The 12,814-nt window shown below is 47.8% G+C and overlaps 1 protein-coding gene across 1 annotated transcript; it reads right to left on the bottom strand.

The window, feature by feature from the left end:
- Positions 1-5,827: 5,827 nt before the first annotated feature.
- LOC119825630 (oncomodulin) lies at positions 5,828-12,256 on the bottom strand. The gene is made up of 4 exons (XM_038346622.1): positions 12,196-12,256; positions 10,982-11,114; positions 10,325-10,434; positions 5,828-5,853 (listed from the first exon to the last, which is right to left on the bottom strand). The coding sequence occupies exons 1-4, from the start codon at positions 12,254-12,256 to the stop codon at positions 5,828-5,830; spliced, it is 330 nt and encodes a 109-aa protein (XP_038202550.1).
- Positions 12,257-12,814: the final 558 nt, after the last annotated feature.

A 12,814-nucleotide genomic window follows, 5' to 3' on the forward strand; every position in this document is an offset into this window, starting at 1 on the left:
TCCAGTGAATCTGATGCCTTCTTCTGGCCTCCATGGGTACCAGTGTGGTACACATATACATATAAAATAAATAAATGCTTTTTAAAAAAATTTATTTATCCATTCAAATATCTATACTTCCTTCTCTCCTCCCAATCACCTCCTGCTCCCCCACACCACCTCCTCCCTCTCCCTCCCTGCTTGACAGAGGGCAGGGAACCCTGCCCTGTGGGAAGTCCAAGGCCCTCCCCACTACATCCAGGCCTAGGGAGCTGTGCATCCTACAGACTAGGGTCCCAAAAAGCCAGAACATCCCGTAAAAACAAGTCCCAGTGCCTTTATCAATGGCTTCTCAGTCCGCCCCCATTGTCAGCCACAATCAGAGAGTCCATTTTGATCACATGCTCATTCAGACCCAGTACAGCTGGATTTGGTGACCTCCCATTAGATAGGCACACTGTTTCAGTGGGTGGACCAACCCTCGCGGTCCTGACTTCTTTGCTCATCTCTCTCCTTCTGCCTTTCAACTGGACCTTGGGAGCTCAGTCTGTTGCACTGATGAGGGTCTCTGTCTCTATCTCCATCCGTCGCCAGACGAAGATTCTATGGTGATGTTTGAGATAATCATCAGTGTGATAGTGGGGCAAGGACAGTTCAGGCACCCTCTCCTCTGCTGTCCAAGGACCTACCTGGAGACAATAAATCCTTTTTAAAAAGTCTACCCTACCACCGACAAAATAAAGCTTTTTTTTTCTGGAACAAGTGAAAACATGTAAATCTATAGTCTTCTTGGTGAATAAATAAACAGGCCAAGTGGAAACTATCCTGTCGATTCCGATTTCATCCGTCTTCTTAAGTGTTTGTGAAGTAACCCCATACCCTAACAGTTGCAGAAGAGATACGGGATAAGTTTTTGCTTGAAATTGGATTCGTGAGCACTCATTTACACGACATTAAACTGTAGCCGCTACACAGAACTATATTAGCAAATCAACAAGTACGCCCCATCTTTGCTTCGTTTTCATACAGAAAGAACTAATTTGAAAATCTATAGGTTAGCTAAGCTTGATGGCACAGGCCAATAATCTTGCATTTAGGATGTAGAAACTGTAGGCTAGCCTAGGCTACACCATGAGACCCTGTTTCCAAAAAAAGGTGTTGTTGTTCCTTTCAGTACTCAAAGCAGGGTCTCGAATAGCCCAGCCTGGCCTCAGAGTCACGATGTAGTCAAGAATGGCCTTGCATTCCTGATCCTTCTATTTTCACCTTCCAAATTCTGGAAGCTGTGCACCACTCTCTGAGCCTGTGCACCACTAGGCTCAGTAATTCTGAGTCTCAACTGTTAAGCCATTCAGAAAGCTGGCTTTGATGTCACACCCGCTAAATCCCAAACTACCTCACCTCTTGGGTACAAGCCAAGATTGTAGTTAGATTTTTTTTTTAAAGTTCAAATTAAAGCCACTGCTGCAGTCTTATTTTATAATCAAGAAGAAAAATAAGAAGACACATAGTTTTTCAGCTCTGGAAAAACATTGCAATCCATACCTTCATTTTAAAGTCAAAATACTCAACTCTGCTGAGAGCATATTTTGTTGGTCATCTACAGATTAGGTGGAAATAGCAAAGGCAAGTATGAAAATAAACTGTCTGTTTGCTTGGTTAGCCCTTTCTGGACCGAATAGACTTTGTTAGTTTTCCTGTTTTGATTTGGCCCTGGTGTTATAATTAAAAGTTTTCCCTCAGTATGTAAAACTGTATGTAAGTCAAAACTGAGTAGGAATGTCAGAAACAGAAATTTATGCTGGACATGCAAGTGTGTGTGTAGTGTGTGTGTGTGTGTGTGTGTGTGTGTGTGGTGTATGTGTGTGTGTGGTGTATGTGTGTGGTGTATGTGTGTGTTGTGTGTAGGTATGTGTGTGTGGTATGTGTGTGTGTATAGTGTGGGTGTATGCAGTGTTTATGTTGTGTGTGTATGTATGTATGTTTGTGTGATGGGTGTGTGGTGTGCGTGTGTGTGTGTACATATTTGTGTGTATCAGTGAGGGTGGGTTCCTGCCACAGTAAGTGTATGGAGGTCAGAGGGGCACTTCCATCTATCTTGTCTGAGGCAGGTCTCTGTTGTTTCGCTGATGCACACAACAGGCTAGACAATCCACAGGCTCCCGGGGCTTTTCCTGGTCTAACTGCCATCTTCTTGGGCCCTCATTGCTTTTTTTTCTCTTTTTTATAGCTCCTTCTCCTCAATAAAGACTATAAAATGAAGTTCCTAAAACCAAGTTTGAAGGTTATATATGTAGAATATTTGGGGTTGGTTTGTTTGTTATAGCTTTGGAGTATTTTATTTGTGTCAGGGTCTCAACTGTGTAGCCCTGAGTGGCCTGGAACTCTCTGTAGACCAGGCTGACCTTAAACTCAGGGAGACTCACTGCCTCTGCCTCCCCAGTACCGGGATGAAGGAGGTTTAAATACTCCAGATGTCTTTTTAGCATGTGGGAGGCAGCATAGGAGGGCCCAGCAGATGGTAAGTGTGGGCACTGGGTTAAAAGTAGGAGATGCTGGGGCCGGAGAGTTGGCGCCATAGGTAAAGTGAGGAGCCGAGTTCCGATCCCCAGCACCCAAGCAAAACGTTGAGCAAAGCATTGCGTGCTGTAATCCCAGCACTGAGGAGCCAGAGACTGACAGGCGGTCAGCTTCACCTTATTAGCTCCAGTCCAAGTGAGACAATGTATCAGAAAATAAGGTGGAGAGAGATTCCATAAGACATCTGACATTGATCCCTGGTTTACACACACATGTGCATGTGCACTCTTATGTATGCATTCATACACCATACACACACATATACATCACACATACACACCACACACACACCACACATACACCCCCACACACCACAAACCCCACATACACACCCACACCACATACACCCCACACAAACACCACCCACATACCACACACCCCCACATACACCACACACCCACATACACCACATACCCACACATACACATCACACATACATACCACACACATACATACTACACACACACATACCACACCCACATACACCACACCCTCACATACACCACACACCCCACACATATACATCACACACATACACCACACACATACACATAGACATGCATACATACCACACACACCCCACATACACATACATACACACCACACCATACACTCCACACACATACCACACATCCTACATACACCCACACACACATATACACTCACACCCACACACATACACCACACACACACCACACACCACACATACACCACACCACACACACACCACACACCACACATACACACCACACACACATACACTCACACATACATACACCACACACACCACACATCACACACACACACCACACAAACACACACCACACACACACCACACACCCCCACCACCACACATACACACACCACACACATACACACACCACACACCACACATACACACACCACACACACACACCACACCACACCACAACACACCACACACCATACACACACACCATACACACCACACACACGCCACACATACACACACCACACCACACACACCACACAGTCCACATACACCACCCCCACACACACAGTATGAGCTGTTAGACAAGTCCCTAGGAAAGTGCCCCAGGACTCCCAGGTGTCCTCAGCATCCAGAATCACCCAGAGAACAGCTTTAAGTGCCAATTGGAAAGCAGCCTAAGGAGAAATTCCTGGCTTGAGACTCCCCAACCCTGTAACAGGGCCCTTGAGGCTAGCCTCACACGGTGTTGCCTCTTATGAGCCAGGAAAATGGTGGCTGAGAAGGGGTAGGGGAGGGGTTCATGCTAGGACAAACCAATCTGAACGCTTGTTTCTCTGGGAGGAAAAAGCCAAGCCATCTTCCAAATGCTGTGTTGAGCTGTAACGGCAAACACTCTAACTAAGCTTAGTTTAGTTAGACTCTAACCCCAGTCCAGCTGTTCTGCCTTCTCTCGCTTGCTTGTATTTAAATCTCTCTTATAGCAACCTCTGTAGCACGAATAATAAAAACCCAGAGACAGATATTGGGATTCAAGCTGAAGATCAGAAAAGCAAAGCAGCCAGCCACGGGCCCTTACCTCTACCTCAGACCAAAATGGGCGATCCTGCCTCCACGAATCAGACTGAGCCTGAGACCTCTCATCTTCTATTCCTCTCTAGTGCTGGGATTAAAGGTGTGCACCATCACCACGGCCTGTGTGGCTGACTAGTGGGGCTGCTTTGCATTCTGATCTTCAGGCAAGCTTTATTTATTAAAACACAAATACTGTACCATCATAAATCCTATATCCGCCAGCAGAAAACAAATGCGTAAGAGTGGTTTTTAAATTAACATTTATTTATTGCCAGGGAGGGACCCTGTGCCACGGCATGGTTGCCGAGGTCAGAGGAGAACTCTCAGGGGTCCTCTTTCTCCTTGCACCGTGTGTGTCCTGCAGATTGAACTCAGGTCATCAGGCTTGATGGCAAGTGTCTTTACCAGCTGAGAAAAGATGTAGCCCTAGCTGTTCTCCACCTCCATATATAGCCAGTGCTGGTCTTGAACTTCTGATCCTACTGGTTCCATCTCCTGAGCACTGGGATTACAGATGCGCCCCACTGTGTCTGGCTTCTGTAAGAGTGGCTTTATGCTGGCTAAAATGTCTCTGGGAAATAGTAACTTCAGAGTTAGCTGGGTGGCTGAGAATAAAATTCCCGGCAGAATAGGGATATCTATTTGCAATACTTCTACATTTCTTAAAACCAAATTCCAGGGCTGGGCGGTGGTGCATGCTTTTAAACCCAACTGAGACAGGTAGGTGTCTGAGTTCAAGGCCAGATCTCTGAGCTAGTTCCAGGACAACCAGGGCTACACAAAGAAACACAGTCTCAAAACAACCAAAAAAAAAAAAAAAAAAAAAAAAAAAAAAAAAAAAAAAAAAAAAAAAAACAACCAAAAAAAAAAAAAAAACCAAAACAAAAAAAAAAAAGAAAAAAAAAAAACCACTTATTTTAAAAACCAGATTTCAAAAACAATTCTGTCCCCTCATGTACAATCCAGAGTTTGAGGGCATCTGAAATCTTTGGAAAAACCCTTGGTCCCTGCTTGCTTTCGTCCCACTACCTTTCTGGAGGAAAAAAAAAAAGGAAAAACAAGAGCAAAACCACTCATTGTACCTGGATATGGTGGTGCATATCTTTAATCCCTTTTACCTCTGAGGAAGTAGAGGCAGGTGGGTCTTTGTGAGGTTAAGGCCAGCATGGTCTCTCATAGGGAGCTCCAGGCCAGCCAGGGCTAAATTTTGAAATCCTATCTCAAAGTAAAACAAAACAGAAACCTTTCGTGATTAGTATTTTCAGCTTGGCAGGACTTAGAATCACCAAGGAGCCGGGCGGTGGTGGCGCACGCCTTTAATCCCAGCACTCGGGAGGCAGAGGCAGGCGGATCTCTGTGAGCCACCATAAGTTCGTCCTTCCTGGAGTCGCGCTTGTCAGACATTTTGTCACAGCACAGAGATAAGCGACTATACACCCACACATCAGCCAATGATGAGAACTGATTTTATTGGGTGATTTTTTTTCAAAGGCATTGCCTGCCAGGGGAGTTTAGAGAAGTCATCAGCGCCTACCCACCACCACCAAAGAATAAAGAGCCACAGGCCATTGAGTTTCCTCAAGCAAGGAGCACATTGCAGAAGCGCGTAGGGGAGGGGGACTCAGGAAATTAGTTCAGGATAGGTTGGGGAGCTTCCTGGTCCCGGGGCTTTGGAGACCTTCTGGCAGAATGCCCCTTCCACTCTTTCTTCCACAGACTTGGGCTTTAAGAATGCACCATTTCCTGGAATTCTAGAATGGAAGAGAGAACAGACTCAGTGTTTGGCAGGGGTGCTGTCCCCTGGAGAGTTCTGAAGAGAGAAAAAAAGATGAAACAAATTCTCAGAGAAGCAGGGTCCAATTCAGGACAAGCCTGGAAGACACCGTGAGCACCAGTGAGCATGGGGGAGTTTGCAACATTCCCATCCCGCCTTCTGCGTTCTTTTTTAGGTAGGGTCTCCCTGGGCAGCTCCAGCTGGTCTCAAATTGACTAGCCTCCTGCCTCAGTCTCTGAAGTGCTGATGTTATCGGTGCTTGCTGAATGTCTAGTTTGCTGTACATAATTTTTGGAGACAGTGTGTAATGTAGACTACTAAGCTCAAACTTTCGGTAGAGCCAAGGATATGCTCGAACCATATATCTGCTTATCCCTCGGCTTCCACATTGCAGGTGTGGGGTTGCAAGCCTGTGCAGCAACATACACTGTTTTCCCTGCATAGTCTATGTGTGTGCATGTACACATATATGTGCAAATGTGTGGGATGTGTATGTGTGCATGTGTGTGGGTGCACATGTATAAACATGGCTGGAAGCCAACGGCTGACATCAGGAGCCCTCCTCAATTGCTTTCCACAATATGCATTGAGGTAGGGTCTCTCGCTTGAACCCAGAACTTACTGATCCATCTAATCTAGCTTGCCAAGGACCCAGGGATCCCTGTCCCCCCACTTCTCAAGTGAGGCCTCATTTACATGGGTCCTGGGAATCCAAACTTTGGTCCTTATACTTGCATGGCGGATGCTTTAGGCCTGCTGACCCATCACCCCAGCCCCGTGCATAATTGTATTTAACAGATATCGTCACATCTACGGTCCCTTGGGCTAGAACTCAACTCAGCCATCTTTCTCCAGCAACGAAGGAATGTGGAGTGACATTTCACTTGTATTTTAATAACTAAAGCTTGCCTGAGGATCAGAAAAGCAAAACAGCCAGCCACTGGCTTTTACCTCGACCTCAGTCCGAAATGGCGATCCTGCCTCCAGGAGTCTCAGAATGAGACTGAGAGCTGTCTCCTCCTGTCTTATATTCCTCTCTAGTGCTGGGATTAAAGGTGTGCATCACTACCCCCCGGTTTCTATGGCAAGCTAGTGTGGCTACTGGGACTAAGGGTGTGTGTCACCACTGCCTGGTCTGTGAGGTTGATCAATGCGGCTGTTTTACTTCCCTGATCCTCAGGCAAGCTTTAGTTATTAAAATACAAATGAACTATCACTACATTTAGGAATTGGGTGTAATCGTTCACTGTAAACATGTGGTGTGATGTCTGATTCATCTCAGATAAACCTGGGAGGTAGACATGGTACACAACAGACTAGAACTTTAAACAGCTTTTCCACTGAGCCCTAACCTTAGCCTTCCTCCAAAGTTTATGTTACTAGAAGATGATTTGATCATCTTTTCTGTGAGAGATAATGGTGTGTGTCTGTCTGTGTGTGTCTGTGTGTGTGTGTGTGTCTGGTCTGTGTCTGTCTGTGATGGAGGAGGGTCATCTGTCTATGTGTTACTTTCATTGGTTAATAAAGAAACTGCCTTGGCCCTTTAATAGGACAGAAAATTAGGTAGGCGGAGTAGACAGAACAAAATTGTGGGAGAAAGAAAACAGAGTCAGGCAGATGCCTCAGGCAGACGCCATGCCTCTCCTCTCTGAGACAGATGCAGGTTAAGATCTCTCCTGGTAAGCCACCCCTCGTGGTGCTACACAGATTACTAAATATGGGTTAGTCAAGATGTGAGAGTTAGCCAATAAGAGGCTGAAACTAATGGGCCAAGCAGTGTTTAAAAGAATACAGTTTCCGCCGGGCGGCGGTGGCGCACGCCTTTAATCCCAGCACTCGGGAGGCAGAGGCAGGCGGATCTCTGTGAGTTCGAGACCAGCCTGGTCTACAAGAGCTAGCTCCAGGATAGGCTCCAAAGCTACAGAGAAACCCTGTCTCGAAAAACCAAAAAAAAAAAAAAAAAAAAAAGAATACAGTTTCCATGTAATTATTTCGGGTGTAAAGCTAGCCTGGTGGCAGGACACAGCCCCACCGCTCCATCTACATGTCTCTGTGTGTGTGTGTGTGTGTGTGTGTGTGTGTGTGTGTGTGTGTGGTATGTATAGCTGTGAGCCCACAGAGGCCAGAGTAGGGTGGCAGGTGTCCCGCACCATCACTATCCACCCACTTCCCTTGAGACAGGGTCTCTCACTGAGCCTGAAATGAGACTCAAAGGCAGCAAGCTGCAGTGGTCCTCCTATCTCCACTGCAGACAGCACTAGGGTTACAGGTCTTTTTTTTGGCCATGCCTAGCTTTCTACATGGGCGTTGAGATGCGATCTCAGGTCCTCATGCCTGTGCAGGAGGCCTTCTTAGCACCCTGGCACCTCTCAAGCCCTGACCCTAATACACTGTGGCTGCTGCACAGTGAAATTGGAACTGTCATCTGCTCAGAATCTTTCAGGTTGTGGCTTTTTGGAAATTAGCATTTTAACTTTGAGAAAAGGTCTTACTTCCCTAACCAAGGCTAGCCCAGGATTCATGATCTAGCCTGGCCTCACACTCCACAGCTTGCCAAATGCTGGTATTACGCACATGTGCCACCAGGCCGGGCTTTCTGCTGCTGTCTAAATGCATCAAGCTTCCTTTGTCTGAGCTGTTTTATCAAGGACCCACAAAAGCTGCGTGAACTCGTGTGGTGAATTATGATAACATATTTCATTGAGGATCTAAGGTCGGGCTGTGACATATGCCTACGAAGTACAGAACCAGGGAGGTGGTGGCAGGAGAATCAGGAATTCAAAGTCAGCTCCAGCTACAGATGAAGTTCAAGGCCAGCTAGGACTGTACACGAGACCCTGCCCCGACAGACAAACAAACGTACGTCAGCGCTTCAGTGTCTCTAATAAGTGCCACAGCCAGGATGCCCCGACCCTCCTCTGAGTCATCATCTAAACAGAAAATGTAAGCAGCTTGATAAAATCAAGCAGAAACAATCTTATGACATTTGAATCTAGGCTCTGCATGTAGATGATGTCATGAATAGTAGCTGGCTTATTTGTTCTTTATTAATAGTCTCTGGTGGTGCTGGTGCTGGTGGTGGTTGTGGTAGTGATGGTGCTGGTGCTGGTGGTAGTCGTGGTGGTGGTGGTAATGGTGGTGGTGTTCATGGTGGTGGTGGTGGTTGTGGTGGTAGTTGTGGTGGTGGTGATGGTGGTGGTGCTGGTCATGGTGGTCGTGGTGGTCTTGTTGTTGGTAGTGGTAGTGGTGGTGGTAGTGGCAGTCATCGTGGTTGTGGTGGTGGTCATGGTGGTGGTATGTACGTGTGTGTGTGTGTGTGTGTATGTGTGTGTGTGTGTGTGTGAAGTGCCCATGCATAAGTGTGTACATGTAGAAAACAGAAGATAACATCATCATTGCCCTCAACGGCTCTTCCCCCATATTTTTCGAGACAGGGTCTCTCACAGAGACCTAGGCTGTAATTTGAGTGGACTGAGTGGTGAGTAGACCCCCAGGATCTGCCTGTCCCGTGCTTCCCCCCTACCAGGTGCTGTTATCACAGGTGCATGCCATCATGCCCAGCTTTCAGCACAGCTGATGATGGGGATCTGAACTCGGGTCCTAGCCCTTGTGCAGCAACACCGTTGACTGCACCTCCTCCCAGTCCCTGTCCTCTGTTTAGTACATCCACTGGTGGTCAGTGAACTGCCTTTGTTTAAACCCTGGCAGGCATCTCTTGCATTATTTTCAGGCTGGGCTAAAGCACCTTGCAAAATAGTTTGGAAAGCCAGTGGTCAGCTAGCCTCTTCATCAGGGGAACCATTTTCTCTGAGTTCATATTTAGTGACTAGTTCATAGTTTGTTTTATCATGTAACACAGAATGTGTGTGTGTGTGTGTGTGTGTGTGTGTGTGTGTGTGTATGTGTGTGTGTGTGTTGAGACAGAGTCTCATCTGTATCCCTGGCTGGCCTTGAGCTCCTTATGTAGCCCAGGCTAGCTTCAAACTCCTGAAATCCTCCTACCTCAGCCTCTAAAGTGCCGGGATTACAGATGTCAGCGCTTGCCTTCTAGAAATATGTGTGCACATGTGGACGTCAGAAGACAACTTTTGGAAGCTGGTTCTCTCATCCCATCATGTAGGTGCCAGGGATTGAATTTGAGTCACCAGACTTGGCAGCAAGAGACCTTTTTTGACTGAGCTATCTCAACATCCCTATCCCAGAATCTGTGCTCTGGGGGGAGGGCAGTGCTGGGGACCAAATTCAGACATGCTAAGCACATGCCAAACCCGTGAGCTATATCCCCAGTGATACCACAAGTTTATGAACAGTTGGCATGCTTGCTCAATCCCATTCTGCAGACGAAAAGACTGAGTTCATCAGAAGTCAGGAAAGGGGTTTATCCCAGAAGCCCCCTTGGGTGCCCCCTCTGCCAACGTGTCTTACACTGCATGCAGGCACAGACCTACCGTCGGCCCCAATCTTCCCATCTCCGTCGTTGTCTGCTGCGGCCATCAAGGACTTGGTCTCTGACTCAGTCAGCTCTCTAGCATCACTCTGGAACTTCTGGAGGAAAAACCTACAGCACCCCGCCCCCGCAAAAGGCTGGTGGCGAGTTCCTGAAAGACTTGTGCTCTCTGCTCCTCCCTCCCTCCCTCCCTCCCTCCCTCCCTCCCTTCCTCCCTCCCTCCCTTCCTCCCTCCCCTCCTCCTTCCCTCCCCCCTCCTCCCTTTCCTCCCTGTCCCCTTCCCCTTCCCCTTCCTTTGCCCTCTCTTCCTTCCTTCCTTCGAGTCCGTGTATCTGACAGCCACAAACATCAGTCAAAGCCTGGGTGGCAGAGTATTTTCCTTTGCCATAGAAACCAACGCCAGCTGTCTATTTTTAAGAGCTTTGTTAAGTTCCGTTTGCCATAGGAAATCCCTTGAACTAATCACCCTTTGTATCTTGTCTCCGGCGCCACATTTAGTGCCCCATGTGGGTAAAAGCGTGACCAATTTACACTCTTTATGAAATGCAGATGAATATCCTGTGCCAGCGCTGGCCATGGAGGAAGTGGTGAGCACACAGGGGGTACCTTGCACCCGAGCCCCATCCAGCCATGTTGAATCACTCAGTACCCAGCTTACTTGAGCTCATCTTCATCCAAGTATCCACTCTGGTCATTGTCTATGAACCGGAAGACATCCTTCACTTGGCTGGCAGACATCTTAGAGAGACCCGATGTCTGGAAGAACTTTTGTGGTTCGAAAGTGTCTGGGTCTAAAGAACAGAGAGGTTATCCCGACTCTAGGTGGGTCCCATTCTGTATTTGTGCCTGGGAGGCAGAAGCACAGGCTATTAAAGGACTTTCCTATCGTCGCTTGAGCTACGTGGATGCTTGACTTTCCCTAGACTCAGAGAGCCAAGACTGGGTGGTCTGTGATGTCACCTTCTCCCCGCTGCCCCAGGTTACCCTCTCCACTTGGTCTTGCCCACCTCTCCTGACTCTGCTCTGTGCCTTCCCCTATGTCTCCTCACCCAGCAAACTGCACACAAGTCCACAGTACCACGGCTGTGGTTGGAGGAAAACAGTGGATTCAAACAGGCTCAAGGGAATAAGTACATTGACTTGCTCTTGTTTGATTGTGGCTAGCCTGGAACCCACTATATAGCTCAGGCTGACCCTTAGTATTGAGCTATAACCCCCTCCTATCTACTGAGGGTTTTTGTTTTTTCCGGTACTGCAAATTGAACTCAGGGCCTTGTGCTTGCAAGGCCAGCGCTCTACCACTGAGCTGCATTCCCATCCCCCGCTGACTTTTTCTCCCCCCCACCATTTAGTAAACACCTTTCCTCTTATGTAAACATAGCCACGCGTTCAGGTCTTAATTCCTATCCTGTTAGTGGTCTAACCTGCAGCGGTTCCACTGACGGATTCAGCGACCCTCTCAACAAAGGTCACGTTTTAATCCTTGCTGCTTCGCTGGAGGTGGGACTCCACGCCTGCCTCATGTCTCCCCTCAACTCTATTATTGTTTTTGCTTGTTTGACTGTTTTTGAGACAAGGATTCATGTAGTCCAGGCTGTGTAGCCAGGAATGAGCTCGAACTCCTGATCCTCCTGCCTCCATTTCCCTAGTGTGAGGAACGCGGGTGTCTATCACCCGTCTTTGCCGTGCTGGGAATGGAACCCAGGTCTCTGTACATGCCAGGCGGGCACCCTAGCCACTGAGCCGCAGCCACAGCCCAGTGTGTTTATTCTGGGACGAGCTGTCACCCATAGTCCAGACTCCCCAGAAACTCGTTATCCTGTTTGGGACCCCAGAGTGCCATCACTCCCTGCTCCTCCAATCCCCCTTCACCTTGGCATTCCTGCAGGGCCGCGGCAATGTCGTCAGCACTGAGCACATCCGTGATGCTCATTTTCCACCTGGCCACACAGAACAGATGAGATGTGAGCAACGGTGACGGGGAGACAGGCAGGGGAAGAACGCACATTCTCAGTGTCTCGCCCAAGCCTGTGTGTTTCCAGAATCTTAAAAGGTGATAAGCACCTGTTAAGTGATGGGACAGAATACCAAGCCAAACCCAGACACAGAAAATACCCCCGGCGCTCTAGTCTCCACGGTTTCCCCTGAACTCACTCCAAAACTGAAGTGTGAGGGGAAATCCAAAGACCAGGCTGAGCTTGGTGTACACACCTGTTACCCCAGTACTCAGGAGGCAGGAGGATCAAGAGTGCAAGGGCCTCCTTGGCTACGTAATGAACTCCAACCCAGTCTGAGCTACATGGCCCAGGCTTTAAAGAATCTAAAACCAAATAAAAGCTATTTTCTTAAGGCCCAGTCTTCTCGTAAAGATTACACTTACCTCATCAGCCAGCATAGGCAGCTACGAGACAGTTAAACAATTCACCATGTCATAAACACAACAGCTTGGTTGCACATCAGCCCGAGAATTGCAACACTGCAGACCCCCGTG

This window comes from Arvicola amphibius, chromosome 10, assembly GCF_903992535.2.
Source record: "Arvicola amphibius chromosome 10, mArvAmp1.2, whole genome shotgun sequence".
Classification (NCBI taxonomy): Eukaryota; Metazoa; Chordata; class Mammalia; order Rodentia; family Cricetidae; genus Arvicola; species Arvicola amphibius.

Coding starts and splice junctions, on each gene's coding strand:
- LOC119825630 (XM_038346622.1), bottom strand. CDS start 12,256: ATGAGCATCACGGATGTGCTCAGTGCTGACGACATTGCCGCGGCCCTG. Junction 11,115..12,195: donor GGCCCTGCAGGAATGCCAAG/GTGAAGGGGGAT, acceptor TCTGTTCTTTAG/ACCCAGACACTTTCGAACCA. Junction 10,435..10,981: donor TTGGATGAAGATGAGCTCAA/GTAAGCTGGGTA, acceptor GGGGTGCTGTAG/GTTTTTCCTCCAGAAGTTCC.